The following is an 18,214-nucleotide window of genomic DNA, read 5'->3' on the forward strand; positions in this document are numbered from 1 at the left end:
TACGGTTGTTTCTCTTACTGTGCAGTTAAACATGATTCTCTTCATCTACATCATCATCAGTCTGACCTCCACCTTGAAAAATCTGAACGCTGAAGTTTCACATATGAAACGAACCAGGTAAAAAACAATATGATTTGAACACTCCATGAAATATGTATATATATTGTTATATGCTGCATATTTACCTTTAACCTTATTTTGATTATTCTCAGGTTATGGAAGTAAAATAATGTCAAATGTTTTTGAAATAAAAAGCCTGTTGAATTGCACTACTTGAAAAAAATAGGCATTGCATTAACCATGCTTGCATGTTAATGCATTATATTTTTAGGGCTTGCATTTTTATGGGCTGAAATTCAGCATGGTTGAATATTTAAGCTGTGAATATTTCAATTAAAAACATTTCAAACACCTTTTCATTATTAAAAATTCAATAATCCATATTCACCTTTCATATTTCACTTCCAAAATAGTCAAACTGTTTAAAAATACAACCTATAATATTCAACAGGCAATTTTCGATCCATTTTATTTCGCTTTGCAAATTCAGTGGTTCAAATTCAACAGTAAATTCAACATTGACGTCCAGGAACTGCAGGAAAAGCAGTAGATTGCCGAGCATACTCTCCATCTGCTGTTAGTCGACCTCACCATCAGATGGTGCAAAAGCGCTTGTTGTTGACGAAGACCAGCAAAATTAGAGCAAGTCATTCATTCATAAAACTCATTTACAGCAATGTAAGTGTATTTGTGATTATTATGACGGCTGTTTTATGTTAAATTCAGTGCCTTCACGGTTACTTTTCCTGTGTAGCCTACATGCATCTTTCTCTACCGTGAACGAGATTATAATGTTATTCCCCGATGCGGATGTACAGATCCAATGTTACATTTTTGAGGTTGACATATATTTTTCTTGGTTGTTTAGTTGCCTTAACTTTATATTGTGGCGATGTGCTGCATGCAGGCTATGGGTTTCCCTCAATACTTCAGGATTCCCCTGCTGGACATATAAACGCTTAACGTATCTTAATGGACTAATTACAGTGATATAAAAGACCAAACTCGCAGGCAAGCAGATGGACTCAGAATAACGCGCAAAGCTGAGCGTTTCCCAGTGATAGACTGGCATAAAGACGGCTTGACGTTGGACATTCGCACATTTAGGGACCGTCTCTAAAGTGTATACGACATTGGTATACACGTTTCTAACTCCGATAGCATTTGAATAGAACGACTTACAGTCATAAAACCAACTGTAACGTGTTCATGTAGTGTCAGGCATAATGCGCACCCTTTGGATTTTTTATATTTATTCAAATAAATTGAAGTTTGCTATTGAAGTTAGAAACGTGTATGCCAATGTTGTATGCAACTTTAGAGACGGTCCCTAAATGTGCGAATGTCCAAAGTCAAGCCAATTTTACATTTAGTCATTTAGCAGACGAAGCGATTTACAGTTAAACTAACAATAGGACAACAATATGCAAGTGCTATGGTTCTTCCCAGTTTAAGCTAATGCAATACACGTAGGCATAATAAATATATATATATATATATATAGAGAGAGAGAGAGAGAGAGAGAGAGAGAGAGAATAGAATAGAATAGAATACAATAGAATACAATAGAATAGAATAGAATAGAAAGTGTTAGTATTAATTGATCAAGTGTTGATTTTATGCCAGTATATCACGAAACGCTCAGCATGAAACTTTGCGCGTTAAGTTTATATTCTGAGTCCATCTTCTTGCCTGTTGCCTATATAGCCTACAGCCTACATCCCCAATAAGGTGCGAGTTTGGTCTTTCATATCACTGTATGCGTTAAGCGTTTTGTCCCAACGGAAGGTGAATCCTTGAGTATGAGGTATTGAGGGTGTTATGGAAAAAATCTGTATTTCCTATATTCATTTGTTTCCAAACTGTTAATTTCAATTAATCATGTGTTTCTGTGAGGGTTTCTAGCAGCTGAGGGAAGCAGGAGGTAATTTAGGTCATAAATGAAGGCCTTTTGGCTTCTCATGGACAAAGAACAGTTTGACCTGCCCAGGGGGGTAGAAACCAGTCCAAACCAGCTAAAGATATGGGATATCTTTAAGGAAAACTACAGAAACTGGGAAGGAGGGGTTAGGATGTCAGAAACCTGTATAAAAATGTCTATGTTTGTTGAGTCAGGCAGGAGTTCTGTTTCCAAGTTGGGTAGCTGCGACTTGTATGAAAAGAATCCTCAAAGAATAAACCTTTTCACTTTATTACAATTTTGCCTCTTGAAAGTTTCTTACGCCTTTGATGCTGTTTTTATTAACCTCTGAAAATTGCCTTTACAAGGGAAACCGATTATAATCCTGTTCATGGTAGAGAAAGCTGATGACATGTAGAATACACAGGGAAAGTAACAATGAAGTTATTGAATGAAACATAAATACAGCTTTTGTGTCTTTATCATCTTTTCCACATATACTGACACAGATAATCATTTCCATTTTATGAATGAATGTCTTCGTCAACAACACATGCTTTTGCACCATCTGATGGTGAGGTCGACTAACAGCAGATGGAGAGTATGCTCGGCAATCTACTGCTTTTCCTGCAGTTCCTGGACGTCAATGTTGAATTAACTGTCGAATTTGAACCACTGAATTTGTGGAAGCGAATTTGCAAAGCGAAATAAAATGGACCGAAAATGGACCGAAAATTGCCTGTTGAATATTATTGATCATTATTTTTAAACAGTTTGAATATTTTGGAAGTGAAATATGAAAGGTGAATATGGATTTTTGAATTTTTAATAATGAAAAGGTGTTTGAAATGTTTTTAATTGAAATATTCACAGCTTAAATATTCAACCATGTTGAATTTCAGCCCATAAAAATGCACTTAATACAATGCATTAAAATGCAAGCATGGTTAATGCAATGCCTATTTTTTTAAGTAGTGCAATTCAACAGGCTTTTTATTTCAAAAACATTTGACATTATTTTACTTCCATACAGGTTAGGTAAAGTCAAATGTGTACAATAACAATTGCAGAGTTTTTCTTCATAAATCACTTTCTTAAACAAGTTTCAAGTGTGGTTGATTACAATACAGAAGTGTTCTACAGACTGTAAAAAATTTCTAACACTCCCAAATCAAAAATTTAAAGTGACCGATAACATCTAAATTTTTCAATTGGCCCAAGTGAAATTCTGTAAATTAAAACTTGGGCCAATTGAAAAATTTAGATGTTATCGGTCACTTTAAATTTTTGATTTGGGAGGGTTAGAATTTTTTTACAGTGCAGACAAAAAGTCATACTTATAACAGGACAATTGCAGATTTTCCACAACAATATAATCAATAAATATATATTAACTCTCCATCTTTCTCTGCAGGAATATGACATTTAAAACACTGGCTCAGTTTGTGGTTCTTGGTTGCTCCTGGATTCTGGGTTTCTGGAAGGAGCTGGAGATCTTCTTCCTGATCTTGAACTCCCAGCAGGGAACCTTCATGTTCCTGGTCTATTGTGTCCTCAATGATCAGGTCAGACATCAGTACAGACAGTCTACCAGAAAATCATCTCTCACCTACTTTATATTAAAGGGTTAGTTCCCAAAAATGAAAATTAGCCCATGATTTACTCACCCTTAAGTCATCCTAGGTGTATATGACATTCTTCTTTCAGACGAATACAATCAGAGATATATTAAAAAATGTCCTGGCTCTGAGAGAAGCCAGCTTCCATTGAAAATGAATGACTTCCGGTAACTTTGGAAGCTCAAGTCGGCCGCGGTGTGTACGTACAGTAATAAAGGCCTTCTGAAGTGAAGCGATGTGTTTGTGTGAGAAAAATATATCGACTAAAACAACTAGCTTCCGGCAGACAGCCGTACACAAGTCGACTTACACCAAAAGAGTAACCAGTGACGCATGTATGACGTAGATGTAGGAGTGGCGTAACCCAGTGGGCATTTGATGTCAATTTAACATCAATATGACATCAAACTGATGTCAAAATTACGTCAAGAAATTGGTCAAAAATGAAAGTCATATTGACGTCAAAGTGTCGATGTCAATTTGATGTCAAGATTTGACCTCTGCTGATGTCATTTTGCCAAACAAAAAGGTGAAATGCATGGCCGTACACTTATCACCAGCTTCACTTAAAACTAACCAGATTTACTTTATTTAATTTCCAGTTTAATGAAATCATATTTTGTATTTTAAAGTCACCATGATGGTGGTTAGCGTTTGCTTTAGTTGTGCTCTTGACCCTTGACTCTTTAATATAAAATTTCTCTGGCTGCTTTAATTGTGTGTTTATAAAGCACAATTGTTGTAGCTAAAAAAGCCATGAGAAACTGAGATCAGGAGATGTTGGCTGTTTATTGATGATATCATCATGTAAATGCCTGAATCCCTGATCATGTTCAGTGTCTAATGCTTTGATTATATGGGACTTGTGGTTTAAAAGCGGTTTTATTCATGACAGAAGTAATTTGATTCTACAGCATGTCTAGCAGTGTTGTTTATCAAATAATATACTTGGTTTTTAATAACTATTTAGTGCTCAAAACCCTGTCATCTATGGCATTACTTAGACGCACACAGACATCAAGAAACAGCGTATGAATCTCAACAATGGTGACAATCAAACAAAATATCCAGATAATCAGATCAACTCCAGCTGCATAATTTATTAAAGCCGCAATGCATGCTGGGAGATATGGGTGAGTTTTGATTGGTGGTACCCAGCATGCACTGCAGCATGAAGCATTTAATTGATTGTCACCATTGTTGAGAGTCATACACTGATTCTTGATAGCTCAGTAATAATGTTGAGTTTAATGCATTAAATGTTTTTTAAAATTCTTTATTAATTTAAAAAAATGTTATTCTCATGCTGTTAAATTAAATGGCTTCTATTATAATACAACATTAAAATCACAAGTCCTATATGACCAAAGATTAGACACTGAATAAGATCAGAGATTCAGGTAATTACATGATGATATTGTCATCATCTTCAATAAACCACCAACATCTCCTGCCCTCATGGCTTTTTTAGCTACAACAGTTGTGCTTTATAAACACACAGTTATAGCAGCCTGAGAAAATTTAATATTAAAGAGTCAAGGGCCAAGAGCACAACTAAAGCAAACGCTAACCACCATCATGGTTTCATCAAAATATGTTTAATATATTTTAAACTATTTAAATATTATATTTATTTAAACCGGAAATTAAATAAAGTAAATCTGGTTAGTTTTAAGTGAAGCTGGTAATAAGTGTACGGCCATGCGTTTCACCTTTTTGTTTGGCAAAATGACATCAGCAGAGAACTCTTGACGTCAAATTGACATCGACACTTTGACGTCAATTTGACTTTCATTTTTGACCTATTTCTTGACGTAATTTTGACATCAAGATGCCCGCTGGGAAGCTTTGACGCCTCTCACGGTTCAAACAAACAGGGCTGGGCAACAAACTCAAGCTCCTCTCATATTTTCTCTCAAAAAATTGTCTTTTTAAACTAATTTGTGACTGGTGTTTTGTTTTGCTCGATCTCCGTGTTCATCATTACGTTGTGCGTCAGGTCAAGGGTCACTCTTTCACCGAAACGGCCATTCACTGCCATTATAAAGCTTGTAACTGGATCAACTATTATACTTTAAACTCTGATTGTATTCGTCTGAAAGAAGAATGTCATATACACCTAGGATGACTTGAGGGCGAGTAAATCATGAGCTAATTTTCATTTTGGGGTGAACTAACCCTTTAACCCTTTAGAACCGGCTGTGTCGTCGCCGACACATACCAGCAAGCTGTATTCATTTGACCGTAACTCTTCAACCGTTTGCACTATCAAAGCCATTCAAATTGCCCCTGACAGTAGATAACATACGCTTTTCGGCAATATACGGCTTATTACGGTAATTTCATGCTTTCCGTCTGCAAATGACAGCAGCGCGGGAAGGAGGATTTGAACATATGAGATACGAAGCGCGGCAGGTTAGAGTGTTTTGGATTGCATAAAATAATAAAAGAAACAAACAAATACATGGCGAAAGAAGTGTTAGACAGCAGAAGAGGGGATAAGGATGATTTTTAATGAAACTTGGGAAGCGGATGGCCGTTACTCTTTCACGTATCTAAGTATGTAGTGCGTGTATGTGTATGTGTGCGTGCCTAAGAATGTGTGCATTTGTATGTGTGCGTGTTTGAAAAAAAGTGTCCTAAATGAAAACTGTGCCACCCAATGTCACAAAAAAGACTTGTATATATGTATTATAGTTCATTGTTCAACTTTAAAGTGTTAGTTTCTTTCGTTCATGATTTTTTCTGTTTTTTTTTCTAAATAAAAATCAGTAAATTTTATTCTGTTTTTTTTTTTTTTTTTTTTTTGTCTATTTAAATTCTATTTACAAACTCACCACACACAATTAATGGTCAATAACTGTAATTTATTGAAAGCTTATCTCTTTCTGAAAAAGATGACACCTTGCACATTAAGATAGCACATTGTTTTAGAATTGTACAGTCAAAAAATCTAAATATGTGAAAAACGCCTATTTTAGCTTCAGGTTCTAAAGGGTTAAGTTAATTTTTCATTTCTCATCTTCTAAAATTATATTCTTGAAAAATAACTTGGACATGTTCTGTGTTTTTGTTTTTTTAACCAGAGTTTAAAACTATTTCTCTTCTCATTCTTGTCCAGGTCAGGCAGCAGTACAGGAAGTTCTTCAGATGTCCATCAAGAAACACTGAAGACGAAAGCATCCATATTCAGCAAAGGAAGTGCCATTCTTATGAAAGTGACATGACCGTCTCAGTTACAAATGTCACTAGTTAACCTGCTATATATTTACAGCGGTCAATACACTTATGTGAATCTATACATTTCTTTAAGTGCAACATTTCTTTGGTAGAGGAACTACCATGATTTTTAGAGGCTTGTATACTGGGTTACACTTTTAATACGCTAACAAAAATAATAAGATAAAGCAATTGTTTTTCAGCTTAAAGTGTTTTATTAAAGCAGTGTGATATCTGTAACATTTCAAATCTTATTTTCTTTTAAACAATCTATTCAAAACTCAAAACATATTCATAACTTATAATCTCACAATCCAAAAAGATTCCACAGTAGTATCTCACAGAATTTGTGAATAAACAAATTTAGTTTCACAATTAAAAACAATAACATAAATTACCTGTAATAAAACAGAAAAAGGTTTCATATGATTTTGCATAAGAAATGAACCACAATATCAGTAGTTTGAATAATTTATTTTAAATAAATCTAGTATTTGTTACAAATTTGTCCTCTATCTGACTTTGAGCTTTTGAGTTTCTCACCATATAACTTCTGCATCAAGTGTTGTTTTACATACTTAGAAGAGAGAGGATCCAAGCATCACTTTGAGCTAGGGCTGGGCGATATGGACCAAAAGTCATATCCCGATATATTTAGGCTGAATATCGATATACGATATATATCCTGATATTTTTTTCCGCAAAATGAGAGCAAATGTTCAGTCAAAGTCAAAGCCAAATATGACATCACAAGTAGTTTTATTGAAACCGGCTATTTCAGTGAACAGTTGCTAAATCAAATGAATAAATAATAAACAGGTTTCTTCACCTTAGGGCTGCACGATTATGACAAAAATCATAATTGCCGATTATTCCCTTGGAATTGTAATTGTGATCTATTAATTATGATTATCAAAATTTACATTGAATATATATAAACAAATTTTGTGTAAACATGTTATAATTTGCATATATATATATATATATATGCCAATTATATTTTTTATATATGCAAATTATAACACGTTTTAACACACACAAGTACTGTCCCCCTTTACTTAACATACACATGAATTGTAAGAATATGACTAATAGTAAAGACCAGTACTAATAAATAAACATTAGGCCTATGCTAAAGCTATTAAATAGCAGTCCCAAACTAGTTTTTGTTAATACAATGTCATTTAAAAAATATAAAAAATTAACACAAAGAAAAATAAAGTGGCATTTTGGGGTTATTATGGAAACGACAGTTACCATGCCCAGTGGGCATTTGATGTCAATTTAACATCAATATGACATCAAATTGATGTCAAAATTACGTCAAGAAATAGGTCAAAAATGAAAGTCAAATTGACGTCAAAGTGTCGATGTCAATTTGACGTCAAGATTTTGACCTCTGCTGATGTCATTTTGCCAAACAAAAAGGTGAAATGCATGGCCGTACACTTATTACCAGCTTCACTTAAACTAACCAGATTTACTTTATTTAATTTCCAGTTTAATGAAATCATATTTTGTATTTTAAAGTCACCATGATGGTGGTTAGCGTTTGCTTTAGTTGTGCTCTTGACCCTTGACTCTTTAATATATAAATTTTTCTGGCTGCTTTAATTGTGTGTTTATAAAACATAATTGTTGTAGCTAAAAAAGCCATCAGAAACTGAGATCAGGAGAGGTTGGCTGTTTATTGATGATATCATCATGTAACTGCCTGAATCCCTGATCATGTTCAGTGTCTAATGCTTTGATTATATGGGACTTGTGGTTTAAAAGTGGTTTTATTCATGATAGAAGTAATTTGTTTCTACAGCATATCTAGCAGTGTTGTTTATCAAATAATGCACTTGGTTTTTAAAAACTATTTAGTGCACAAAAACATTTCATCTATGGCAGCACTTAGACGCACACAGACATCAAGAAACAGCATATGAATCTCAACAATGGTGACAATTAAACAAAATATCCAGATAATCAGATCAACTCCAGCTGCATAATTTATTAAAGCTGCAATGCATGCTGGGAGATATGGGTGAGTTTTGATTGGTGGTACCCAGCATGCACTGCAGCATGAAGTATTTAATTGATTGTCACCATTGTTGAGAGTCATACACTGATTCTTGATAGCTAAGTAATAATGTTAAGTTTAATGCATTAAATGTTTTTTAAAATCCTTTATTAATTTAAAAAAACGTTATTCTCATGCTGATAAATTAAATGGCTTATATTATAATACAACATTAAAAACACAAGTCCTATATAACCAAACATTAGACACTGAATAAGATCAGCAATTCAGGCAATTACATGATGATACTGTCATCATCTTCAATAAACCGCCAACATCTCCTGATCTCATGACTTTTTTTAGCTACAACAGTTGTGCTTTATAAACACACAGTTATAGCAGCCAGAGAAAATTTTATTTTAGAGTCTTTAGAAACTTAAAGAGTCAAGGGCCAAGAGCACAACTAAAGCAAACGCTAACCACCATCATGGTTTCATCAAAATATGTTTAATATATTTTAAACTATTTAAATATTATATTTATTTAAACCGGAAATTAAATAAAGTAAATCTGGTTAGTTTTAAGTGAAGCTGGTAATAAGTGTACGGCCATGCGTTTCACCTTTTTGTTTGGCAAAATGACATCAGCAGAGGTCAAATCTTGACATCAAATTGACATCAACACTTTGACGTCAATTTGACTTTCATTTTTGACCAATTTCTTGACGTAATTTTGACATCAAGATGCCCGCTGGGTGGTGAATACACAATAACAATAACTGTTAATGAAACATGGAAACTGCTCTTGGTGAATAGAATGAAAATCATACCTGCATTACTTTTATTTCGTGTAATTTACAACGTAACGGCGTTGCATGCTGGTAGTTTGGCGATAGTGAGGTGATACACAGCGCGCGCCGCCGCATTTGCGCGTGCAATTGATGAGTGTGCGCTACGAGGACAGTATATCGGCTGACAGGACAAGAAAGTCTGTTTTTCTGAGGTGAAAGACTTTATTTCAGCGTACACAGCAAAATCCCCAGTGTTAAATTAACACTCCTCAGTGTTTATATGTGTCCACACTACAGGGTGTTAAAAATTAACACTGAAGCAGTGTTGAAGTTAATGAGATAATTAAGTTAACACTGAAGCAGTGTTGAAGTTAATGAGATAATTAAGTGATTAATTAAGTGATGATTGGCCATTAGTGGTGACACCTGATGATAACAAGCAGAATCATTGACGGAAAGAGAAAAAACAATAACAGAAAAAAGAGAAACACAAGAACTACTGACTTCGAGTCATTACACATTGTTGCACTTATTACCAGTTTGACTTTATTTCTGTCATACATCGACAAAAGTTCTTGAGAGTCAACAGAAGTTTAGACGGTAATGTTTTATGGAATTTTTCTTTTCAAGTTACCATTATGGTGATCAGTGTTTGCTTTAGTTGGGCTCTTGACTCTTTTCATTTTTTAAAATATGTTTTTCTTTGGTTGCTACAACTCTGTGTTTATAAAGCACATTTGTTACTGCAAGAGAAAACATGACCTGTATGTTTTGATGATAATGACATTATCATCATGTAATGTCCTGATTCACTGATGTCATTCAGACTCTAAATTTATGACTATATGCATAATGTCTCGTTTTAGTATTGGTGATTGTAGCTCTGAGATTCTATAGTTTGAGATCCAACAGCAATATCAAAAATTTTGAAAATACTTTGAGCAAAGAAGTTGTTGTGTTTAAACACACAGACATCAAGAATCCGCATATGAATCTCAACAATGGTGACAATAAACAAACTAGTGACAAACAGATCAACTCTGAACATCACAAAACAAGATACTAAAGTCAGAACAAAACAATAGCAAAATAAAAGCAAACAGAAAAAAACAATGAAAATTACAGGACAATTCAGCTGCATAATTTATTCATGCTGCAATGCATGATGTCAGCCATTGATGCGTTCTGATTGGTGGCTCCCATCATGCACTGCAACATTAAGCATTTGTTTGATTGTAACCATTGTTGAGATTCATATGTAGATTCTTGATGTCTGTGTGTGATTTTAAATCCTTCAGATCTTTAAAACATTGCTGGAAGTAACTACTGTAGTGAAAAATTAATAAAACAATTAGATAATCAGTTTATAATGCTGGGTGACATCATTGAATCAGGTCACTAGTAATTTCATCATTGAAACATAACCAGGACTGAATTTCCAAAAGCATCTTAAACTTAACTTGATCGCAGACCAACTGCAACAAATGGTCTATACGATCAAATTAGGCTTGCAATGTTTTCAGGAAACACAGCCCAAGTCATAGTTTCTCTTGCCACAACACATATGCTCTATAAACACAGAGTTGGAGCAGCCAGAGAAATCTTAATGTTAAATAATAAAGTGTCAAGAGCCCAACTAAAGCAAACACTGGTCACCATAATGGTGACATGAAACGAAACATTCCATAAAACATTACCATCTAAACTTCTGTTAAATCTAAATAAGACCGTGTGTAGATGTATGACAGAAATAAAGTCAAACTGGTAAAATAATAAGTGCAATAATGGCTCGAAGTCAGTAGTTCTTGTGTTTCTCTTTTCTGTTCTTGTTTCTCTTTCCTTCAGTGAGTCTGCTTGTTATCATCAGGTGTCACCACTAATGGCCAATCATCACTTAATTAATCACTTAATTATCGCATTAACTTCAACACTGCTTCAGTGTTAACTTAATTATCTCATTAACTTCAACACTGCTTCAGTGTTAATTTTTAACACCCTGTAGTGTGGACACATATAAACACTGAGGAGTGTTAATTTAACACTGGGGATTTTGCTGTGTACACTTATGTCACTGCCTGGTAGTTCCTATTGTGCTGGGTTTTCTGAAGTAGTAATGATTTGCCTCTCATAACATACATGCTCTAAACATGCACGCAAAGTGGAAAAGGAGGGGCGGGGGCGCGGGGAGCAGTGCAGAGAGCTCCGGGTCAGCTGTTGCCTTGAGCAAGGATCACAGCGCAAATTTGAATTATATCGATATATGCGAAATGGTCTAATTCCATATCGCGTTTAAAAATATATCGATATATTTTTTATATCGATATATCACCCAGCCCTACTTTGAGCCACCACTATATTGGAAATGACTTTTAGTGGCATCACTAAATAGTCACATTTGACCGTATTAGCAGAAAAAGTGCAGGCTGCTTTCACAGAAAGACTTCCCTGAGGTGTCCAAAGGATCAGGCTGCTGATAAGAAACTATATTATTGTAGCCCTGCAACATCACAACATGCTCTACTGTCCATCTTTGGAATAAGTAAACTTAGATGTGTTAGATGTGTGTAGTTGACGACAAAAAGCTGGCCAAGAGTTCGCAGCTGGATACTTTCTGTTGGACTTGACCCAAATGAAACTAAAATGGGGGGAAACAAAAAATTTAGGAAGTTAAAAATGTACATGACAAACACATTAACCAGTCTAGTCCAGCAATGTTTTTGGTCAGATAGTCTCTCATTGGCAGTACATTACAGAATAACAGTTCGACAATTTCAGCAGCCCCTCATATTCATCCTTTAAATACTATGAAACCAAAAATTCCCAATGGCAATGTCTCCAGCATTGCAGTATACACGGCTCAAGAAGCCGGCAAAACATTAGCGGAAAAAAAGGTACAAAAGCTGTCGCTGTGGCGGTACCTTTTCAAAAGGTACACTTTTGTACCTAAAGAGTACATATTAGCAGAGTTCTGGTTTATTTCTTTACTCTTGGCTGACATGTGGCATTGCTATGCAGAGGTGTAAAGTCCAGGTTCAGAAAGTAAAAGTCCTCCTCAGTATTTTGTTCCAATTCAGCAGGAGAGAGAACTAATTAGTGAAATCAGCTGACTGAGTTTATGGGTGGAATAAACATATGGCAGGACTTTTACTCTTTGGCCCCTGGATTACCCACCTCTGCTAATATGTACCTTTGAGGGACTAATATGTACTCTTTAGGTACAAAAGTGTACCTTTTGAAAAGGTACCGCCACAGCGACAGCTTTTGTACCTTTTTTTCTGAGAGTTTATGAGCCTTAATAAAGGAACAGAAATCTGACCAAAAACAAACTGTATGAGGACAACTCCAAAATAAATGATAAAATGTTTCATCATGTTGATCACAAAATGTACAAAATGTATCAATATCACAATTAAATCTGTTCACAAGATAATAATTACATGGGTAATATTTATAAATGAGTTTTGTTTGTGATTAAATATTTGTGAGGAAGTTTCCAGATTTTATTCCATAACAGATTATCAGCACAACCATTCCAGAATGTTATAATAGCAGGTCTGGAGACAATATCCCTTTGGAACAAAGCCCGTACACAACGATTATTATTTTTAATACAGGAAAGAGAGAAACAGATACGGCCTACTTCAGTATCAGCAGGATCCAACGAGTATGGAGAGAACAGAGGACAGGTGTTTTTAAGAAGCATGTTTAGACCAGAGGGAACAGCATCCATAACCACAGCGAAGTCCTTAGGAGTAACTGGAATATTATATTTAGAAAGGAATTCAGAGTAGGTCAACATAAGACCTTCATTGTTATACAGTTGTCTAACAAAAATTATATCATTACAAAACCAATTCATAATAAATAAAGATTTAGATTTATACAGAATGTGCTTATTATTCCAGATAAAACACCTGTTTGGAGATAAATTGTGTTTATAGATTAAATTCCAGGAAAGAAGCATTTGTTTATGAAAGTTGGACAGTTTTAAAGGAAGCTTGGTAATACTGTAGAAATTGGAGACCACCAACTTGTGAAAAGATGAAGTGAGGTGTAATATTCCAGATAGATGGTGTTTTTTTAAGGAATTGCTTAATCCATTTAACTTTGAAGGTGTGATTAAGGGTGGTAAAATCTAAGAAGTTCAGGCCTCCATTTTCAGTTGAGTTCATAACCACAGATTTTTTTATATAATGAGTTTTATTTTTCCAGAAGAAGTTAAACAGCATTTTATCAATAATTGTACAAGTATTATCATTAACTGCTAATGAGAGCGCTGCATATGTAAGTCTCGAGATGCCCACTGCCTCTGTGATCAGTACTCTCCCCCTCAAGGATAGGTCTCTTATTAACCACTGATTTATTTTTTTATTTTATTTTTATTTTTTTTTTTGTCAATGACTGGTGAAAAATTAAGTTTACATCATTCATCTTCATTCTTTACAATCTTAATACCTAAATATGTGATTTCATCTTTAATGGGAATATTACAAATTGACAGAAGATTATTGTTTTTAAGAGACATTAATTCACACTTGTTTAAATTCAGGAGTTTACCATACTCAATAGACTGTAAGAAAAGATTTAAAAGGAGCAAGGAAAGGATTTAAGAAAAGGAGCAAGTTCTTCTGAAAAGGTTTTATAGAATTCAGAGTTTAAACCATCTACACCAGGGGATTTATTAAATTTAAGTTCTGTAATAAGGACTTCTTTTATACATATAGAACTAACGGTACATGCCTTATTATTCCACGTGAAATAAATAATACTATGGAATTTCTCACTCCAAATATCTAGTACACTAAATTTCTGCATAAAGGCCTTTAGTGTGGAGTTATGATAATTTACACTGCGAGTGTCTGAGTTCTGTCACTTCTGTTTGGGTTTCATCTTGGGTTGGTGACAGAGCTCTGGCATTCCCGGTTTGTCATGTGTTTGTGTATAGTCTGGTTTGTTGTGAGCGCATGGCTTGTCATGTATTTCCTTGTGCCATGTGCTCTCCTGTCAGTTGTCTAGCCCCTCCCACCTTGTTACCTGATTAGGGATTTATTTGCCCCACCTGTTTTCCTCGTTACCCTCTTTTGTTGCTTCCCTATTTAGTCTCCCTGTGTTTGCAGTCCTGTGCTGGTTCGCTGGTTGTCCATGTTTCCCTTGTGTTTCCTGTTCCCGCCTATGATCTCTCTTGTTTTCCCCCATGGGGTAGTTATTGTTTGTAGTTTTGTTTTAATTCTTTTGTTAATAAATAGCTATTTGTTTCTGCACTTGAGTCCTCGCTACTTCCACCTACCCATTCCGTGACAGCGAGGTGGCCATCGGTCAAGGGAGTTGTCTAAGGTGATATTAAAATCTCCTCCTATAATAACAAGTGAATTTGGGAATTTAGATAAACAGTGTGTAACTTTCTAACTTTGAGTAGAGCATCATTTTCAATTTTAGAATTGTACCCATAAAAATATATAATAATTATAGTCACCAGATCTAGTTTAATAATTAAAATAATGAAATGACCAAGGGGATCCCCCTCAGAAAATAAAATGTCCCCAGAATTTTTTTTTTTTTTTTTAATTGCAACACCAGCTGTACGCTCAGACCTTATCACGGATGTCCAGAATGAGGAAGTGTACACAGGACGCGTTTACACTAAATCTATTACACTACATTTCTGCATAAAGGTCTTTAGTGTGGAGTTATGATAATTTACACTGTGAGGTGGCCATCGGTCAAGGGAGTTGTCTAAGGTGATATTAAAATCTCCTCCTATAATAACAAGTGAATTTGGGAATTTAGATAAACAGTGTGTAATACAACTCCCTAACTTGAGTAGAGCATAATTTTAAATTTTAGAATTGTATCCATAAAAAACTATAATAATTATAGTCACCAGATCTAGTTTAATAATTAAAATAATAAATGAAGGGGATCCCCCTCAGAAAATAAAATGTCCCCAGAAAATTTGTTTTTTAAAATTGCAACACCAGCTGTACACTCAGACCTTATCACGGATGTCCAGAATGAAGAAGTGTACACAGGACGTGTCATGCAGAAGATGCAGGATTATGGTCATGTTGAACCACGTGAGATGATTGACAGCTGTACAGCAAATGATAGAGCTCTGAGATCAAATATGACGCAAATCAGGAAGAGTAGACACACATCTAGCTAATAATTAATCATTATTTCTCCAAATATGCGCACCATTGGACTAATAGCCCTGGTGAATGCTGTATATTTTATGTATTTGAAGACAAATAAACCGGAGTAGACGAGAATTAATGTTTTATGAGTGATGATTTCTATTCAAAATAACGAACGTTACAGATTAATTATTTTGCTCTCCTGGCATAAATTAAGAAATTAATGTCACTGCAAAACAGTTTAATCACAAACAGTGGTCAAATATCGAAGCTGGAGTCTTAAACCTTTCTTATGATGCTGAGATTGTCCAGATCAAGTAAGAGTGTGATGTTTTGACAAGTAATGAATTTTGAACAACAATAATCCAGGATCACCAGTGATCCCTGCCGATCAAGGGGTTAAAAACAAAAGCTTCTAAAACATTCCATAGATAAGCATGCTAAACCTGATCAAACGGTTTCTCTTGGTCTAAATACAACACACCACATTTGATATTAAATCATTTGGAAGCCTATATAATATCTCTAATTAAAAAAAATATTGTCAAAAATTGACCTGTCTGGTACGCAATTAGATTGATCTAGATGGATCACCTGTCCTATTACTTTAGTCAATCTATTAGCTAAAGTTTAAGAAAGTCTGTGGCGAGCAGGATGAGACCGGGGCCGTGAGAGGGCGGCACGAGGCCAGTGGCATGATTGCTGATGAGTGACACCTGCGCGACGCACCGGTCTCGAATCTCTCATGGAGGAGCGGAAGCATAAAGGAGGAGCGACGACAGTGAAGAACGAGAGAGGAACAGGCCTGATTTTATGTTATGTTTTGTTTCTGTTTTGTGTGTGGCCAGCAGTCGTCCGCGAGGGGCTGCTGGCTTATACTTCCATTTTTGTATTTATTTATTTATTAAAATATTTGAATGTCCGCCGGTTCCCGCCTCCTCCTTCCCATAACATCTGAACCTTGTTACGAAGTCATTTATAATCACTGCACAGAAGTGATGCTGGCCTCCAGTTCTTAATCTCAGTGAGATCTCCTTTTTTCGGGAAGAAGAGTAACCACTGCCCTTCGGTAGCTCAACGGTTCAGTAAGCTGTCATTGAACACCTCCAGCAGGTCATCTCCCATCTCCGACCAGAAAGCTTTCAGAAAATCCACTGGAAGCCCATCCACACTCGGAGCTTTCCCAGACCCCATATCTCAGAGTGTCTTATAGAGCTCTCCTAGAGTTAGGCCACATCCCAGTTCTTCATTGGAGTCTTCTGAGATTATTCCCTCTTTTTCGGGTCAAGTTCACTTCTGTAAAGGGACTGATAAAACCGCATTGTTACCTCACGCATCTGTCTGGGATTAGATAACAAAGTCCCATCCTTAGAATGCAGAGCATGGATTAAATGTTTTTGCCCATTTTTCTTCTCATGACTAAATAAATATTTGGAAGGTGCATCCATCTGATCAATATTACAACTAATGCTCCTTGTGCTTTATGCTCTAACAGCTCTTTAAGTTCAGCTTTTATCTTTTAAAGGGTTTCCCTTAAATTACTATCACTTGAGGTTTGAAAACACTTTTGTAAATCCATCTTATTCAAGCATATCTAAAGAACGATTCAATTCTTTTGTGACATTTCGAGTATATTGTTGCATAAATTGTTTTATCGGCACCTTGCCATATAATGAACAAGGTGCAACAAACCACCATTGTTGTATAGATTTAAAGGAAGATTTCTTCTCCTTAAATACCTTCCAAAAAAATTTAAATAATTTATCATTTAAAAAGCTCAAAAATGCATTTACATCTTTTTAGTCACTTGTTCAACTGTTCCATTTTCTTTTCCTTCTTCTCCCTCAGTATTTTTGTTCATACAATTCCGAATGAAATGTCTTTTATTACCACATCCAAAGCATCTGACTTTTCCAGTAGTGATGAAAATAGCATAGCTAAAATCGTCAATTCTGTGAAAATTCAGTGTCAGATCTAGATCGCATCGTCCAGAATAATCATGTACACAAAGCACCTCAAAGAAGCAATATGTTTCAATAAAGGCGACTCGCTACTAATTGGAATCTTGTTTATTGGGGACACCTACTTTCCATAGCGTGTCAAAGCTTGCGTTAAAAATCCATCACTAACAAAAGGTGGTACATTAGATAGAATAACCTTTTTTCGCTGGTAAGGAGAGTGGGAGAACTGAAATAAATTCGCCATCAATAACAATTCCCCGCTCTACTAACTCATTCGCCTTGTCTACACTATCCAGAAAAAACACTGTTGCATTGTTCATTCTAGAAGCGGACAAAACACTAGCGTGTCCCACCACTTCCCCAACGGCCAAACAATGTTCCTCAACGCTCACCGCAGACGCCACCTTAATCTCATGGCGTCTCGTGAGTGAACTCAAACCCTGTGTTTCCTCGGCCGACATGCCTCCAAATAACGGATCGCACACGGCCCTCAAACTAAACTAACAAAACTATTAACAAACCG

At 35.4% G+C, this 18,214-nt stretch overlaps 1 protein-coding gene across 1 annotated transcript in view; it reads left to right on the plus strand.

Moving 5' to 3' along the window:
• The window catches only part of LOC308687967 (uncharacterized protein), a gene marked incomplete at its 5' end in the record, with an annotated part of 168,805 nt that extends 161,506 nt beyond the window's left edge, over positions 1-7,299 (plus strand). Inside the window, 3 exons of the mRNA XM_081360784.1 lie at positions 26-117; positions 3,375-3,525; positions 6,701-7,299. Of these exons, the coding sequence (XP_081216910.1) occupies positions 26-117; positions 3,375-3,525; positions 6,701-6,835 (378 nt within the window). The 3' untranslated portion in view covers positions 6,836-7,299. The remainder of the gene's footprint in view (positions 1-25; positions 118-3,374; positions 3,526-6,700) is intronic.
• Positions 7,300-18,214: the final 10,915 nt, after the last annotated feature.

The sequence above is a fragment of the Scardinius erythrophthalmus genome, assembly GCF_964197995.2.
Source record: "Scardinius erythrophthalmus genome assembly, chromosome: 3".
Taxonomy (NCBI): Eukaryota; Metazoa; Chordata; class Actinopteri; order Cypriniformes; family Leuciscidae; genus Scardinius; species Scardinius erythrophthalmus.